Genomic DNA, 19,438 nt, shown 5'->3' with positions numbered 1-19,438 from the left:
CCTTAACTTTCATTAACTTTAGTAGTCAAATTTACTCTGTTAGCAGCTCTGAAAATTGGGTCAGTAAGGTACTTCAATTGAAACCATCATTATTCTCTTTCTGTGCTCTAGTATATAAAAGCTGTATACAGAAAAATGAGAACATTTGCATCTTGTAAGGAAGTAGGTAATAAGAGTATTTGTACTTTTTCATCCTAAGCATACTTGTAAAATGAGTGCAATAAGTTGGCAAGAGAGTGTGTGATGCTCACTGCTGTAATTTAAATCTTCCTGTACAAGCACGAGCTATTTTTGGCATTAGGTTTTATGAAGATGAAGATCTTACAGTATTATTACTTCTCCACACAAATTATTTGTAAATGTGGTGGAACTTCAAGACTAATGTTGTTGTTATAACAATAATGCATTTCAAAGTGCACTGCTATAGTATCATCAACCAATCTGCATCTTAGTTATGCATTGTGGACCAGATCTTCTCTTCATGTAAATCACCACATTTCTCTGAAGTTAGTTTGGTGACTCGTCTATGCCAGCTGTGGATATTCCCAGGGATGAGCAGGGAGAATAAATTACATGAATGCATCCAATCCCATTATCATCCGTATGGTGTCAGAAAAGTGTTGCCAGAAGTTTTGAAAAGAAGCATTGATAGAATCTTTTTTTTTTTTTTTTAATATAGCAAGAAACTAAGAGGGAATTGCAGAATATCTATCCAAATACCATAGTTCTTATGTTTGAACCATGATATCTCACTGATACTCTGAGCACATGAAAGTTTTTAGAGTACATCTCTCTAACATTTCTAAGAATTACATAAAGTTTTGCATGATTTACTAGTTGTTTTCCATTTAGAAAAGTTTTACACTCCTTTTTTTTTTTTTTTTTTTAATTATTTGAACAGGTACATCAGATCTGAGAGGTCAATAATTCTAATCAATTTCTGCCTTTCTATTATCTCATCGAATATCCTTATCCTGGTTGGACAAACTCAGACACATAACAAGGTATGATAGATAGCATAACATTTGCACTTAAATATTGATGCCTTTATTTTATTTGTGTTTGGATTAAAATAATTGCATTTGTTTACACCTTAATTTATAGGACTTGGCAGTTTTGGTAGACTGTTAACAGAAAAGTATTTTCAATGTTTCATAGTCATGTCTTCCCCTCCAAAAATCCCTTTTGGTATTGTTCCCTCTGGATAAGCTGTGCTCTCTGTGGTAGACTTGTATGTTTTCTAACTAAATTTCAAAGCAAAAAAGTTCAAAGACTCAACATCAAAAGCACAAATTCGGGTTCATTATAATAGTTGTAATAGGATTGTGCTACAGTGTTTTTGTCTTTTTATTAACATGCTTGTACTCAAAAGGCAAGTAGAAATTGCTTAGAAGTTAGAGTACTACTCTTGAAAAAGTGCACAAAGATATAACAAGCTATAGAACTGTTAAATCTCTGGATGATGTAGCTATAAGAAAGTAACAACCCTGCATACCTTACTTAGCAATAGATTGCAGATTTATTAGTAGTCTGTTCTCAGGCTTTGTGAAGATATTCATGATTTGCCTCTTTCATGTAGAGCAACCGTGTCATTGTTTTGAGGAACTTCCCAGTGCCTAGTGATGCTAGGCAACATTCAGAAGTGACAACAAGTGCCTGTTTAAAATTAACTATAGCTACATGACAGCTTGGGATATAAAATAGAATGCAATTCATGAGTAGGTCTATATGTGATATGAAGGGTTTGGAGATTTTATGGCTTGGAGTGAGCAAGTATCTGTTAACTAATTCTTTATCCCATCATTTTAAACTACATAATACACTGCTTGTATTAATTTTACCAATATCTAATGAAATACCTTCATCATTCTGCTATGACTAGTGTTTCTATAACATATCTATAATTAAATATTTTTTCTTTTCAAATGAGTTCTTAGAAACTTTGCTGCCTGAAGTATCATAAATTCAATAGAAGCCACCTAGCTGTACTTTGAAAAACATTCAAAATATCCATAATTTCCAATATAAAATTTAACAAAATTATTGAAATTAAGATATTAATATTACTTAACGTTCTGAAAATGTGTAGAAATGTAAATGAATAAAATATGGTTTTGCAGAAGGAAAACACATGAGTCTTGGAGACTTTATTCAGGGGATAAAAAAGTCTGAAATGTGCAGGTGACTTCAGAACACCAGTAATAGAGGAAGGCAGAAGGATTTAGCTTCTCTAGAATTTAAGCAATGATATGCATAGCCATTTATACTCTTTAATTATGTATTTCAAGAAGTAGTAAGTTTCTGTAGCTAAACGTTGCTGGTTGTAGTGCCATTGTGGAATCAGGATTTGAAGACACCAGACATATATGCGTTTGAGAACACACTACTTGGGTATTTTGGAAGCCTTACTCCAATGTTTCAGTCTGGGAACACTGAACTCAAAGATGCCCTTAATCTTGATCCATTTTATGAATCTTAATCTCCTTGAGCTCCCTCACTTCTGCTTCCCGAACTCCTAAAAGTGTAGAGATATTATATTGACTTATTTTTAAGAACTACAGATCCTAAGAATGGAGATGTCCAGTGGAAATTATCGACAGAAAAAACAACACATCACAAGGTTTACGTTTTGAATATATGGCCTGAAAAAATACTGTAAAATATCTCTTTTTACTACACTTGTCTTCTTTTTGAGTCCATGTCTTGTTTTTGATACACGTACCACCAGGGAGCTTCTAGCCAGGGAGTACCTCTAATGGATCAAAGGCAGAATACGCTTTTTATACCAAGGAAGATATTCCCTGTTAGACCAAAATTCTTTTTGTCACTACGTCCACTGACCTGTGAATTTTTTGTAACTGTAAGAGACTGGCCTATGAATGCGCTATCAAAAAAATGTCCAGCAAAAGCCAAGGTTTAGCAAGTGCTTAATCGAATTAAAATAATCAGACCTGGCCATGGCTTTGGTATGTTTGTAAATGCAGATCCACTTTGGTATCAGATGCATTTCAAAACAAGCTCTGAATTCTATATTTTCCAAGTTCATATATGACCAGAAGAAGCCACTGTTTGATTTTTAGTCCTTAGACATAGGTTACAGTGCTGACATCTGTAGGAAAAAAAATATGTTTTCATTTTGCTGAGCTGGAAAATTCAATATGGAAATGAGAACCTTAGAAAGAAGATCTGTGCCGTAGCTATGGTTTAAGATGAAAAACATTTTTAGATTTTTTTTTTTTTCTGGGATATTGTTACTTACTATAGATTAAAAAAAATGGGGTTTAATTTTATGAAGAATAACATACTATTCGAGTCAACTTTTTTTTTTTTTTCTGTACAAAAGACTGAGGTGGTGTTTTATGGTAAGATGAACTCAGCTTTTTCAAAGTATTAGGGAAAAATTGAGAAATGTGATATACCATAAATATTATTTATATATAACATATATATAAATATATATATATATAAGTATAATTTATTTATTCCATTCCATTCTCATTCTTATATCCATACAATTTTTATATTATTGGGGCACCCAGTTAGTGTCCATAGTAGGCTGCTGATGTTCACAAAGTTGAAGAATGTTCTGTTTTAGCATATTGTGATTTGGCTTTGCTTCTGAATTTAAACTGTCCCAAGCTCTATTGTGTGTGTATATTCCCTTTGAGAATGTGTGTTTTTAAGTCTAGTCAAAGATTAATTTCATTTTAAAGTTGAATAGTGTGTGAATTAAGCATACTGAACATGTATTTATAACAAACAGAACTCTTTGCAGAGTTCCACAAACTAGTTTTCTCTAGTTTTCTCTATCTTCATTAAACACTGCACCAAGGTTGAATATATTATTGAAGTTTTTACATAAACTGAGACAAAAAGTTTTTTTAGTGAAGACTGAGTTTGAATATTACACTGTCTTTGGTTCAGCTAAATTCTGCCGTTTTCAGTAAAAAAAGATCATGTAGAAGTAGTTTAAATTCTTTAAAGTTACCACACCTTTTCCATTTCTGGTATTTCTTGTTTAAAAATGAATGTTTCTCCAGTTTAAGTATGTAAATTGTAACTCAAGGACACCAACATTAGTCCAGTGGTCTAGGTCTGGGTCTAGGTCTGGGGGGTGTGGGGTGTGTGTGAAGTGGTTTGGTTCCTTTAGGAAGATTTGGATTGGAATAGCAAAAAAAAAAAAAAAAAAAAAAAAAAAAAAACTTTTTTAGCAGAAATGCCTTGCTACTTTATTCCTTCTTAGCCCAATGTGCCATGCATTTTATTGAAGGCCCTGCTCAGAAATCTGCTGCTGTTTTCAGTATGTTTGTCCAAGATTTTCCAGAACTTTACTCAAAGCCTTCTTAATATGTCAAACTTTGTAAGAGATCTGTTTTGTAAGACTCTGTCTTGAAGCACAGGTCACTGAAGACTGAATTTGGACGAATATTACAAAATTAATTACATATCATGTTTCAATATAATCAGCGTTATACTAGGCATGATAAGCATACTAATTTACTTCAGTATTTCTTTCTGTTTTTTGTTTTCTTTTCCAGGGTAAATCTTAGTGTTACGTGTTTGACCCATCTCATTTAAATGTGAGGATACCTGTAATGCAACTGACACACTAGGGATAGCCTTTTCACAGCTGAATTTAGTTGTAATGTTAAAATGAAGTCTCTTGAATTAGGGAAAGGTAACATTTTTCATGTATAACCTAAATGCTCAAGTATATGTTATTTCACATATACTGTGAGATGTTCTGATAAAAATGATTACAAAAGCAATAAGTTTTTACTTCGAAGAGACTGACAGCTTTCTTTGGGGAAATATCTATGAGTGATTCGTAGGTTTTGCTGTAATGGATCTCTTGCTATATAATCTGTTTCTTAATGTTCTTCTTCCCATTGGGAACATCGGTTTTATTTTTTCTATGTGTGGACATTTGGCATTCAAACAATAAAGCTTTATTATGTGTCTGTTACCATTTAATGAACAGATTCTCTACTCCCAACAAGTTATTGATTAATATTATGTTGATTTTTTCATAAATTCTCTTTTTGTTTGCATATATTTAGAAAATACATTGTTTTGTTCACAGTTCTGCCTAAATAAAAACACATTAGCTGTTTGATGTAAACAATTCCTGTTTACCTATTTCCCCTGCTAAGAAAGCAAAGCTGAATAAAATTTAAAATAAACCATAGAATGACTTATACAGATGGGCAAAAATTAATTATTTTCCATATTATCTTTTTCTAACTGTACTTAAGAATTTCTTGCTGGAGTTTAGGTCACTTGTGAAAAGCAGGCATAGTTTTAGAAATGTGGCCTACACATTTTGTTAGTCATAATCAGATTTATCTGTAGTTACCAAGGGAAGACCATGGACCAGAGCACAAGGCAAGACTTAGCAACCCTGATATTCTGTGTCAGCACTGTTTAATTGCAATATCCAGTTTATCATGCTTGCTATTACATTTTGGATTTCATCTCTTAAACCATACCTGCAAAGATATGAAAAAGGCAGGAATTTTATATCAGATGTGTTTGGGGAAAAAAAAAAGTCATAAAATTTTATAGATGACAGAATTAGAATGGTCACCAAACAAATAGGCCAACTGAACAAAAATAACTATTTCAGGTTTTTTGTTTGTTTGTTTGTTTGTTTTTTAGTAGAGGTTCTAGTCTGAAAGAAGCAAATAGAAATGGAAAGGAGCTGAGAAGCCACAGCATTACATTCCCTTAGCACTGTGAAGCAGATGACTGTGTAACTAAGGCTCCCTCAGGTTTTGAGAATCCTCAGGTGGGTGGAGGGATCCCCTGAGAACCCAGCAAATGTTCAGGTGGCATTAATGCTGTCTCTAACCATGTGGCTCTTGCCCCATATCTGCCACTGCCTTACAGATGCAGGCATCATGGCAATATATCTCCTAGGAAACAGCGGGGGAGACCTAAGAGCAGATGGAATGAACAGAAAAATGATGCTAACACAGCATTAAGGTTATGTTAGAAAATCAATGAGGAAGTAGGGAGTTTAATGTCTCAAGCAGCAGCACTCTGTATTTCAGCTCTTGCCCTGAGAACTTCTGGACAATACCATCCATTTAAACAGTAGGGTCTGGGCAAATATGTCCTTCAATTTTTGCCAGTACCCAGCTGCCAAATTAGTACCTTCACTGCTGATTGTCATCTCTTTCTTCTTGCACAACAGTTTTTTGAACAACTGAGCCAGAAAGTCACTGGCATAGGTCAGCCCTCACAGAAACCCACCAGTAAATAGGTCATCAGTTGGAGCGTATTGCACCACACACAGCTGTGTATTTGGGAACTCAGAAACAATTAACTGAAGAGAGCCCTCTTAAACGAGTAACTATTACAGGAGTAGGTCTGTTTAAGCAACACGGTTTCACCATGCCAAATTCTGACAGAACCCGTTAACATCAGCTGAATTAACTACCTACTTTTAAATTCTCAAGAGAACCTCTGGGAGCAGATCTCTCTTAACCAAGATCAGTAAACATTGTCATTCATACAACTGTTACCTGCCTCAGAGGAGAAAGTAACATTCTTCTCAGAAATGCCTGCCAGTCTGTTTCTCAAAATACATCAACTTTATCATTCAGTTTGCTACTTCTAAACAAACCAGACATTTTGATTGTATGTGGGCTAGGAAAAGAGATTGGGTAGATATTAGCAGCATGTGGTCTCTGCTCAAATTCCCAGAACATTTTTAAGAGCTCTGTGAGCTATTTTAGAATCACAGAATTGTTCAGGTTGGAAGATCATCTAGTTTAACCTCATTCTCAAATCAGGGTCAGCTTTATGGTCAGAACAGGTTGCTCAGGGCTTTATATAGTCAAGTCTTGAAAACCTTCAATTGTGGAGACTGCACAACCCCCTTGGGAAACTTGCTCCACTGCTTATCTGTCCTCATGCTAAAAATTTTTTGCATATATCTGGTCTGTACCTTTCTTGTTTCAATTTACCCTTATTGTCCTTTGTCATCCTACCACAAATCCCTGTGAAAACACTGGCTACATCTCTGTGAGCCCCCTACAGCCCTGGACAAGTTGCTGTTAGGTGCCCCTGAAGCCATGTTTTCTCCAGGTTGAAGAGGCCCACCTTCCTCAGTCTCTCCTCAAAGGCAAGTGCTCTACTCCCCAAATATCTTAGTGGCTTCTCTAAACTCACTTCAGTTTATCAAGCTTTCCTTAGATTGGATGTATCAGTTGTATTGGACACAGTATTCTAGATATGGTCTAATGAGTACTGAGCAAAGGAGGAAAATCCATCCCTCAGTCTACTGGCTGTGCTCCTGTTGATGCAGCCCCAGATGCTGTTGACCAACTATGCTTGTCAGAGCATGCTGTTGACTTACACTCAGCTAACTGTCCATACTCAGCTCACCGCCCATCCCTCCAATACGTGTAGGTTTCTCTGGATGGTAGAAGTGCACTCAAGCATATAGACTGCTCCCCTCCCAGTTTGGTGTTATCTGGAAAGAGCAAGAACTCCAGTGCCTACTCCAGGTCACTAACATTAAACACAGGACCCTGGATAGACCCCTGTAGTAGTCCACTTGCTATCTGTCTCCAGCTGAATTACCACCGGTACACTCTAAACCAACCATCCAAACAGTTTTTTAGCCATTTGGTTGTTCACCCATCTGTGATTGTGACATCCTAGCCTGGATACAAGAATTCCATTGGAGACTTTGTTGGAGCTCATTTTAATTAATTTAATTTTAATTAATTTTATGAAAAGCAAAAGTAGTGTAGTTTTGGGAATCCAAAATTCATCAAGTTTTACCTGTGAAAGACTCAAACTGTGTCTGACTCACAGCAGTATCAGCTGGTGCTTCTCAGCTGGTGGGACACCCATCCACCCACTTAGGCATGTGCTGATGAGTGTTGCACCGATGTAGTATACTCCCTCCTCCCTGGATGCAGTGCTGGCATGTGAGCCGCTCTTGTCCTGCCTCAGTCCAAAGAAAAGGAGCTCAACCTTTACTGAGGTGACCTTTATTGTCCTGCTGTACTCAGAATAGGAGGAGAGGGAGGGGTAGGTGGAGAGGGGGGTGTTGTTTATGTTTGTTTGTTTATTTGTTTGTTTTTTTCTTCTCTTTGATCTTCAGGACCTTTTCTAAGTAGTTTGATCTCTTCTGGAATTCACCCCCACAGTCCTGAGCTCATACTCTCACAAACACCTGTTTGAATCATTTCAGACAATCTGTTGATGACTCAAGCAGCTATTCTGGGCTTCGCACCTTTTCTCTACTTCTCTTCTGCTTATTTGTTGAATTCAAGTGGAAATAGAAAAACAGTCAATGGGAAGTAGATCAACCCACAAACAATTAAATATTCTTTTTTTTTTTTTTTTTTCATTTACATAGTCTTAGTTTTATAAAAGAAGAAACTATAAACACTTCTATGTGACAACAGTAAAAAGATTTCTAAATGGGGATACCATAGGAATAGACTTCACATGACTAAGCTGTTGAACAATAATAATAACACTAACATCAACACCAAAAACCAGTATTCAGCTACTGGGTTATTTTCATTCTAGTATGAAAGTTGAATTTCCTGTATGGATTTTCCTATGTGGATTATCACGTCTAAGAATGCAGGTATAGAATCCATTCATCACATAAAACAAAACAGATACAGGAACAGAGCAAGAAATTTTGGTATAGATATTTGGTAAAATAATACATTAAAAAAATACAGTTCTTAGATAAGTGTAAAACTCATGTCCTAATAGAATTTGTATATCATTACTTACTCTTTACAGTAAACTGAAACATACTAGAAAAACCAAACTTCTTAAAAATACTATTATTTCTGGAAAGAAAGAAAGAAAAAAAAAAAAAAGAAAAGTGTGTCATGTATTACTAGATTTACTCAAACTAGTCCAGGATGCTGTTTTGAACAGCAGCCAAAAACAACCATTCCAGAAGAACAAAAATCTCTGTCCTGGGTAATTCTGAGTTAACCTACTATATAGCTTATTAGATTGTTTAATTTGTGATTGATTTTAAGTCAGGGATGAAATGAACTTCCCATAAAACGATAATTGTTCTCAGGTGCTAAGATTAAGGTGTGGGTTCCAGTGCCTATGCCCAGGCCTGTTTATTCATTTTATATGTGACTGCCTTTGGAGGAAAAATAATAATGAGGGATGAGACTGGATCTCAAGTTTCTTTCTTTCTTCCCCTATGTATCTTGTTTACCTGGCTACCAGTAGATAGGTTTCAACAGTAAAAGCATAGAGTTTCTTCACCATTTCCACTTTGTAGCTCTTGAACAGTGTGATGGTAGGGGAAATTTCATGGGAAGTGGAACAAGCAGGATGTAAATCTGTCTTCTCCACATGCAGGTTAGCAATTTGGTGGAAGGCCAAGGATGGTCACACAAATTCTCTCTTTTCCTGACTTTCCTTTCTAAGAAAGAAACAGTTGTCACTGTGTGCAGAACCCATTGAAGTTTGCATTCACTAAGTGTGGTCTGAGCATATAAATGTCATCATAAGAAAAAACAATGTTAATTACTCTGGACCAAAGTGGGACTTTGTCATGAGAGGAATGCACAACTTTTCAAGGTGCTCCTAGATATGGTTATGGATCAAAAATTATGTATCCAGAGATCCTTTTGGTGCTAGTGTAAAATGCATTCAGTGCCTCTAGTTTTGGATGGTTGCTGAAACATGACCTTTTTATGTTTGTTTTCATGGACATACATGCTTGTTACGTTGGGTCCCAGTGAGTCACAGACATAAATGTGGTGCTGAAAAATTTGACAGTAACTGTGTTCCAGTATTTTTCTCTTTTGATGTATTTGTCAAAAATTGTATAAAGCTGACATTGTGGATGAATAAATAGGTATTTTGTGAAATTTAATAGAAAATTATGATCAGAATACTTGTGGAAAGAAAACTATAAATGTAAATTTAAGAAGTATGCATTTGGCTATAATCATGGACATTTTTAATGAATGTAATTGTGAGATTTCCAAAACTCTGCAGGGAAATGTACATGTTTGTAATAAAAAGGCCTCAAGCTGTTAAAACTGATAGAATTTCTGAAATGTCAAGCAAGTTCAGTTTGCACTAGACTTCTGGGTTTAAAAACAGGATGGAAAACATATTAGTATCTCTCTCTTCTGAAGAAAACTGAAATATATCTGGCACAAGGAGTCCAGCAGTTGGAAGGAAGTATGAATAAGGTTGGCACAAAACGTTCCATTAGTAAGTGATTACATCTCTCTCTCTAATTAGTAGCATGGCATATAATTTGTGCTCTATGCTCTTTATTTCATAAAAAGTCACATCTTCAACCATGTTTGCTAAATAATTCCTATAAGCTAGGAAATATAAATGGATTATTTTTCTTTAAATACCACATATAGTTAGGTGAAGGCTTAGAATGAGAATTATTTCCTTAACAAGCTTAGCTGAGCTATACGGGACAACAAAGCAATGTGTCAGAATCTACAGCTATTGAAACCTGAGTTATAAAAAGATGGGATTAATTTTAAATCAGCTGTTATTTGCATTGAGATTTTACACTTCTTATATTTAAAAGGGCTTTCAAGTCTATGACTTTTACTGCATATCCTCTTATGTCAAGTCAATCAGAATTCAGGCTTGAGTGTTAGCAATTTAATTATTGCTATAAAACCTTCATTTTAGCACTGCTTATCTTTTAAAGTAAATACAGAATAGTAATAACATTTCATTGAACTGAATGATCTCACAAGGCTTTGCAGTCATACTACAATGGAAGAAAAAGTAGTTTTGCTAGTAGTTTTGCTATGAATAAGAGTTAGACCTCAGTATCAAGGCAACATTAGTGATGGACAAGAACTGCTACTAGGCTGAGTTTGTTTCCTCTAGCTATAAAACTCATCCCCTAAAATCTCTCCTGAAACCAATTTGTAAGAGTTTTAACCTGATCAAGTGTCTGTTTCTATTCATTTTAAATGATTCTTCCTTTTGGACAGAAGACTGAACAACAGTATCTAACACAAGTCAAAATATATCCTAGTCAGATTTTTAAACCTAAGTGAGAATGATTCACATTCCATAAATACCTAAAGAACATGTCTGTCCTAGTCAAACAACGATCACTAAACAATAAATCATGTCTGTTTAATTGTAGGAAATTGTCTGTAAATTACAGATAGGAAGCTTTCAAAACTTTGAGTTGTGGCATTAATCCCTGTGCACATTTTGCCAATAGCAAATGCAAAGCCTGCAATGAATTATAACTAAGCCAAATTGCGCTGCCTTGTAGTTGCCATGGCTAGGAGCATGCATACAAGTTATTGATACAGCTCAGCTGACACTTGTTTTGCCATGATGACTTGATTGTGTGTTTGAGCCCCGGAAGTGTCAGTTCATTGAAGTTCAATACTCAGTGAAAAGGTATAGTAGGAAAAGCAGAACCAAGGTAGCACTTTGAGGTTTCTTTGTCAAAGAAGCACTCTGTAGGATTTTTGTTTAAGTAATGTGTATATTGCACCCAGCACAACTAGATCTTGGTAGTCTTTCAGTGTTACACAATATTAGTGTTAAATATGGGCTTTGATAAACTCAGTTCATAGCCCTGTATAATTCTGTATAATTAAAATTTCATCATGTGTCAGCTGGAAGGACTGGTTTTAGTGACTTGGATTCACTTGTCTTGCCTAGAAACTGATGAACAGAAACCTGCTAGCATGCTATGAAAGTTTAAACTTCTAGAAGGAATTACTCTAAGTGGTGTTGAAGAGAAGGGAATAAAAAATGGATGATTATGTATGCATGTAACAGTCTTTCTGTGGAGTCCCTAGCTTATTTCTTCTCCAAACCTCTTTCTAGGTTCATACACACAACACTGTGACAGACTGGTTCTCTCACCCTAAGACAGGCATTTGTTTTCAGTAGCTATTTATAATATAACATTACCCAGTTTCCAACTACAGAAAAAAAATAAAAATAAAAATCTTGTGCCTTCTGGCATCTGGACGGGAAAATTGCTACCCCACAATGATCTAAACCTGCTAGTGCAATTGGTTTAGAGATGCTGCTGTGTGTACAGAGGATGGCAGTGATTTCAGTAGTAGGCTCTGCAGGCAAACCTATCTGATCTGTGCAGATCACAGAGAGTCCGTTAAGGGAATTCCCAGCAGAGGAGTGGAAAGAATACAGATAAACTTTCCAGTGGTAATTTGGCTCTGTCATTGTCATCCAGAGCATTGATATAGGCTGGGAGATTTTGCAGGAGGAGACATTCATGCTAAGTATATAATTTAAAACCTAACATTTTATACTTGGTAATTTTAGTTGCCAAGATGCATCTGAGAGACATGTAGCATTAATTATTAATTATCATTGTTGATGATAAAAATAAACCTATCATTAAGGCTCTGGGAATATTTCCAACATCAACAAATTTTCAATTTAATTTATTAACAGATATAAACATGTATTTTTTTTTATTTCTCCCTCCAGTCAGACCCTTAACTTATTTCATACTCACCCCTCCCACAGGGAAGAGCCTGAATAAATATATTAGCCTTGCACTGTGTTCTCAATGTCAGCACACTGAGCTCTCTCAGCTTTCCTATAGAAACATGAAGGGAGGGAAAGAGGTAAGGATGAAGGGAAGGAAAGAGATAAGGACACCTTCAGCTGTAGTGAGTCTGTTCTGCCTACTATTTCTGATCATTTTGACCTTAGAAATGTTAAGTGGAACATAGAAGCACTGAACATTATGAAGAGAGCTGGGCCTGCAATTCTTGTCAGGTATAACAGAGCAAAAACAGATGCTCTCTTTCCTCCCAGCAGCAAAAGTGAGGGTAACGTAGTCTACAGGGAAAAATTGTAGTAGAGGCAGTAGTGCTGTGAAAGGGGCAAACTTTGGTTTTATTGATTGAAGTCATGACTGGATCCAAAGAATTATTTTATCCATTTATCTTTTTGTGTTAGCAAAAGCTTCCAAATTGACTGGAAGAATCACCCACCAAGCATTCCACATGTTGAGCAGATTAGGGTGTTAAATATGTAGACTTCAAAAGCTGATATACCAGCAAAACAGACAATAGGGGGAAAAAATAAAAAGAGAAAATAAGTCACAACTTCTATTCCACATACAGATGGATACAAATAACAATAATATCATCATCAAAGTCAACATTTGGAAATTCAGGGATTTTTACACTTCTACATGTGCTTTCTCCATTTTTAAGCAGAGAAGAGAGCTTACAGGACGCTGTTATTATGTTCTGATCATGTAGGTTTTCTTCAGTATTTGAATTTCACTGGATAAAATTTTCTGCTAATGGCAAGGAACTGGAACTTCATAAGAAATACATGTGGCATCCACCTATGGTATTCAAATCCATATGTGGCTGTAACCAGTCAGACAGTTTTTGTTTGAAGGTCATTTTTTACAGATGAAGCAACTGTGTCCCTGGGTCATTGGAAAGTTTACCCGATGCTCCAGTGTGGTCTGGCAGAAAAAAAATCTTCCAGAAATAAAATCTTTTAAAGAAGATTTACAAGTTAAAAATTAGAAGGTACAAGTTAGAAGGCCATGCACATGGCCACAATGCATGCGTCTCATTTCTCGCTTTCCCTAAGATGCTCCCTGTTCTGTCTTAGAGCTTCACTGATTTTAAGGATTGAGTTCTGCATTCCACACAGATAGCTCCACAATAGCTGTACTATTTTTTCAGTAGCTGGTCTCTCAGTACATATTCTTTTACACTGGAATTCTTTGCATCTCATATATGTTAAATTTTTAATATGAGACTTAGTTAAACTTAGAGTCAGGGGTTAATCATGTGGTTAGCCATCCAGTTAATGACTTAAAATAACCGAAGGGATTTTATTTCCTTTAAAATGCTACTAATGCATTATTTAATAAGTCATAATTTGAATATAATAAAATGCCTAGACTCAGTCAATTATAATTGTGTTACTTAGAAACAATGTGAAGTCATGTACACTGAAAAGAATACAGTGGCATTTACTTTCAATCTGAAGCTATATGGCAGATATCTGTGTTTCTTTGACCACAGTACTGCATTTTGCTTAATATTTATGGTTATTTTCCTTTCAAAATAAAATCTAAATTGGAACAGAGCTCAAAGTACTTTGGTAAAATAACCTTATATATGTTCGTGATTTGTAATTAGGAAAGAAAAAAAAAATGTTAAAAACTAAGATAAAGTATTACTAGCAATTATATCTTTAATTATATCAAGTGCCTTCCAGCACATAGTGTATGGCTGGAAAACAGCAGACCAACATGCTCACTAAATAGGACAGCTACCCATTCGTACCCTTTCAAACACCAACTCTTGGTAAAAGAGTTTGTCAGAACAGAGCTGTGGTATCACTGGTTTTGGGGAGAAAAGGGTCACCACAAAATAATTCCAATACCTGGTTACAATGAAAAATACAGGTCACTTCTTGGGCAGGAGTATAGCTGCTCTTGAGCTCTGTATACATTATGTCTGTCACAGACTGTGAGGTGAGAGGGAGAACCTTCCAGGGAGAACCTTCTCATAGGTGGGAACCAAGAACTGTTTTAGATATCCCCTGCTGCCACAGGTGGAGATTTCGCCTTCAGATATTCATGTCACAAAAATAAACTGTTTTTAAATTAATGATGAAGAAAGTAAAGTAGCCACTTCACAGTCTCTTCTTTCATCAGTTCACCCCCGACCCCTCTTTTTTTTTTTTTTCTCTTCACTTCTTTTATCTTCTTTCTTCCTTCATCCCTTGTCTAGCCTTTATGATTTGACATTTTTTGTCTAGCCTTTATGATTTGACATTTTTTGGTTTTGGTCTGCCTTTCCTCACTCTTTACTTTGTTTGGCCCCCCATACTATTTTTTCCTAGTTTCTCTGTCATCCAACATTATGATCAAAATCGTCATTTGGAAATTTCATAACATCTACAACAGCCATTTCTCTGTTTTCAAAGAGTGAAAAAAAAAATGCAGGATGCAGACATTACTTCCCAATTACGTAGGTTTTCAGTATCTGAATTTCACTGGAGAACTATTTTCTGGCAAGGCATTGGAACTTTGTAAGAAATAAGGGCAGCATCCAACTACAGTATTCAAATTCTTATGTTCCTGGACCATTGAAAGGTTTATCTAATGCTTCGACATGGAGTCTGACAGAAACAACTTATGTGAGGATTTGCAAATTAGAGTAAGGAAGGTTCCTCTTCTCAGTTCTTTTTACTCTCCCCTCTATTCTGCCTTTTGTTGTTGTTGTTGTTTCCTGAGAGGCATGAAACAAATTCCTGCTCACTTTCTCTCTTTGATTCTGGTCCATTCTTTCTTCACTGAAGTGTTCTGTGTTGACTTTCATGGTTCTCAGCAGATAAGGTCTTCCAAAATAATGGCCATCTTCTCTTCTGTTGTTGCCATCAAATCATCAAAAATCAAAAAAGGATAAGGTGAACATTTCAAGCACAGTTATAATACTTGAATGCAGTAGCTCTGCCTCATAGATAGAAAAAAAGAGAAACAAAGGAAACTGGGGTTATGAGATATGATAGCTCAGTAGGACTCCCATCATGTACCAGTGAGACATTGTATGCAAGCAGTTCTCCATTGCTGTGCTTTTCAATAAATGTGTTGTTTTTCTTTCTTTTCTTGAACTATAGTTTAAAAGACAGTGGGGAACAGAAATTATATTAATGTATGTTTATTATAGAATTATACTACACAATGATTTTTATATGATATTTTATATGTAGAGTGGAATGTTATTATTAAAGAGTCTTCCACTCAAAATTCAGTAGCATTAGCCAGGGAGGTTGCACGCTAATGCTTCATTAACACTGTGACATTCCCATAGCACAGGATAGTAGGACTAAGAAATCAGCTCATGCTTGACTGTGAGAGAACCTAGTGCCCATCCCAAAGCCCCTTCACAAGGCCATCCATTCTATCATGCAATTGCCTTGCTCCTGTATGGCTTTATGTTACTATAGGAAATCACACTATGTTGGTTTTGTTGTTGTTATTGTTGTTTTTTCTTTACCAAGCTGATCTTCACTATTGCCCATGCCATACTCATATTCTGTGCTACTTCTATGATTTAGAGTAGGCTAGGCATTATTTGAATAATTTATGACTAATATTATCTTTAAAAACAAATCTACCTTTATAAAATTGTTATTTTTACTAGTTGAAAAAATTAAACATTTTAAATAGAGAAAATTGAGCCCAGTAAATTAATAAACAGATTGTTTATTACACACCCACTTTACAGGCTAGTTTTAGGCCTTTTTTTTTTTTTTTTTTTTAATCTCTGTGCTGTCAGAGATTCAGAACAGTAGACTGATGCTAAGAACATCATGTCTTGGTCTGTCTTTTCCCAATATCTAGCTACATATGTATGTTTACTGAAATCTGCCTTTTAAAATCTCTATTAAACTATGGGCTGGGGTTAAAACAAAACCACCACCACCACCAACTACAAACCAAAAAGAAAACAAACAAACAAAACAAAACAAAACAAAACAAACAAACAAACAAAAAAAACAGGGCTTAGTTGTCAGTTGGTTTGTACCTACACCTAGTAAACCTTTGCAAACTGGCAGGTAACAGCAAAACTACATAAAAACTGTCACACTCAGAACACATAGGTATTAGTCACTAGACAAAGTTCAAAACAGTGAAAATCAAGACTGAAATCTAATTCATGTCTTTCATATTCCTTTCAAAATTCAGACAGGCCATAAGCTCTCCACTGCTTGGTTAAGTGCTTAGTTTACAAGTGCTATGTATCAAGTGATCAGCACAAAGTAGCTTGAATATACTAGCAAATATATCATTCTTCATTTCTACATGCTGCTTGTCAAAGAATAATAGCGTTGCTGTTCTTTTGCTTTATTTAATTCCAAATATGTGTTTAATTGCCTCCCAACTCTCATTTAGGGGTAGATTTTCCATGCAGTGCTTTTTAAACTGTACAATGCCCCCAGATTATAATGCGGTATTATGCTGTACATTATAATGTGCAGCATAAAATCCTGCAGCACATTGAAATTAAGCTTAAAACCCTGCAGTGCTTTGGAAGTGAAGGATTTTTATTCTGCAATATGTGTTGCACCAGTGTGGAGAAAGTCCCAGGGATTTCAACAAATATTACTGGAACAGGAGTAAAGTGTTTCACACGGGATCTATCAAAGGAACACGACTTTGTATTGACTATATCTGCAAAAATAACAACATACCAGACATTTGATCTACTTTTAGATAACACTATGAAAGACTAATTGTGGCAGATACAACACAAAAGCAAAATTTCTACTTGTCATAACACTAATCCATTCATCTGTGGGATTCACTTCCTTTTCTCGTATTTAACAATGCTTATGATATATATATATTTTTTTAAGGTTTTATTTTTTTTAAAGGAAAAGATCTAACCATCTGTTATACAGCTGTAGTAAACAGAACAGTTAATCAACAGCATTTGATAGATGATAATGCCTGCAACTGAATTAGACCTTAATTCTGAAGTGAATTTTCTATAGTCCTATCAAAGCTATGGAGCCTTTGCAACAATTTCCTTTAGGATAGGACTTCTGTTGTAATGATAATAGCATTGTAGAAAAGCTAAAACAAACATTATTACTCAACTCCATGGATAAGTTAGTTTTTAAATCATTGTTCCTGAACAGTAATTCCCAGCTCACATATTCAAATACCCTTGTGGAGAAGTCATGTGTATTTGATTCAAAATGGTAACTGTTTATTTTATCTTTCCCTTCAATTTTGGAGAATATACAATGCATCTCTTGAAAATATACAATGCCAGAGCAGTTTGGAATAAATTCTAAAGAACTCCAATAAATTATATCACACATTTCTTTGTGCATTTGTATGTGCAGGATTTTATAAATACAAATCAATCTTATATGAATTGTGAATATCAAATACACAGCTTTCTGGATCTGATTGGATCTATGACTACATATCAGAGTAGAATACTGTCCATTAGTGATTAGATTTACCATCTTAAAAAAAGTAAAAATGCAATATCTTAATGACTCATTCACAGTAAGAACAAATGAAGAAAAAAAAGACAGCATGATAAATACACAGATAATTAGAATCAGGAAAATACCTGAACTCAAAGACATGAAGAACCCCCATTAAAAGATAATACGTTATTCCAAATTTTTTCTTTCTTTGAAGATATATTTGAAAAATATTAAAGAGGGCTCTTGAATTATGCAATATAAAATATATATATATTTGTCTTTCTAGTACATATCGATGCATATTAGTTGTATATCACTTTACCCTCCTTTGAGGTAAATTAACATGTATCGATTTGAACAATTAAATTAATCATGAGTTTTCCTTACTTCAAAAATATCTCATAGTTTAAAATAATATTTAGCTTTTCAGCCAGACTGACAGTGGTACGTGTAAAGTTTACTGTAAAAGATCATTGGATAATTTTCTGTATATTTGACATCCGGTTCTTTATATCATGCGATTTCTTGTATCACTTATCTCACATTCATGGCATTTTAGTTTTTGTTGGAAGTATCTGCAGCTTTTATGGCAATAAGATGCTGTGAACGTGTTATGAGTCCATGAGCAAGGTTCTTGAATTGGCTCTTATTTTGTGCAGTGATACAGTTGCTTTTCAGTGAACAGAGAATGGAGTCGTGTTTTATGTTAAGTAGTCATGACATTGTATCTAGCTGAATTTATTACTCTTTCTATTAAGTTTTTCTGTGAGCAATCACAATACTGACAAGGCTGCCATGTTAACATTTTTAAGCAGCAAGTGGGGTTGATTTGCCTACAGGCTCCCAGGGGACAGCGGGTGTTCCAATCATTTTACAAGAAGAAGTGACAGGTTTTGCTGTCTCAAGTGACTGTGTCATTTTCTTTAGCCCTCTAGATTCTTCTATCTCTGCAGAAACTTAGTATATCAGAAGCATTAGTATAGATTTGCAATATAATATTAAGCTGATTTAACTTTGATTTAACTTTGCTCCCCTTCAATTACAGATTTTGCAATGTATCACCACTAGTTCATGTGCCATAGAGGACTTATTAATTTAGCCTGATTTTCAGTATTTTTCTACCTTTGGGGTAGAAAGGATTGATTTATTTCTTAATCTAACTGGGGGGTTTAGTATGCTACTTAGCATTTAACCAATGGCATTTGTTAATAAGACAGCACTTTCCTTGAAAAGTACACAAGTCATCAGCTCTAGCTTTATAGCAGCTTAACTTAAAGCAGTTGAAGATGCTACAGATGCATAGTCTGTAAACTATCAAATTGTTTAAATCTTAGTGCCAAGAACATTTCCATTAAATGCCCCCCAGTGATGTGTGAAATATTGTTCAAAATACAGTATTCCAGACTTACTGAACTTAGTGAGATTTCTGTAGCAACTCTAGTAGCTTCATGGCTTC

The 19,438-nt window shown here is 35.2% G+C and overlaps 1 protein-coding gene across 6 annotated transcripts in view; it reads left to right on the top strand.

Moving 5' to 3' along the window:
• ADGRB3 (adhesion G protein-coupled receptor B3) overlaps nucleotides 1–19,438 on the top strand; it is a 473,065-nt gene that overhangs the window by 379,770 nt on the left and 73,857 nt on the right. For all 6 annotated transcript variants that reach the window (XM_072036309.1, XM_027455045.3, XM_027455047.3 and 3 more), the window contains one exon: nucleotides 902–1,004. In XM_072036309.1, the coding sequence (XP_071892410.1) occupies nucleotides 902–1,004 (103 nt within the window). The remainder of the gene's footprint in view (nucleotides 1–901; nucleotides 1,005–19,438) is intronic.

Source organism: Anas platyrhynchos, chromosome 3, assembly GCF_047663525.1.
Source record: "Anas platyrhynchos isolate ZD024472 breed Pekin duck chromosome 3, IASCAAS_PekinDuck_T2T, whole genome shotgun sequence".
NCBI classification, from domain to species: Eukaryota; Metazoa; Chordata; class Aves; order Anseriformes; family Anatidae; genus Anas; species Anas platyrhynchos.
The sequence above is the reverse complement of the archived record's forward strand: the minus strand, read 5'-3'. Positions and strand labels throughout refer to the sequence as shown.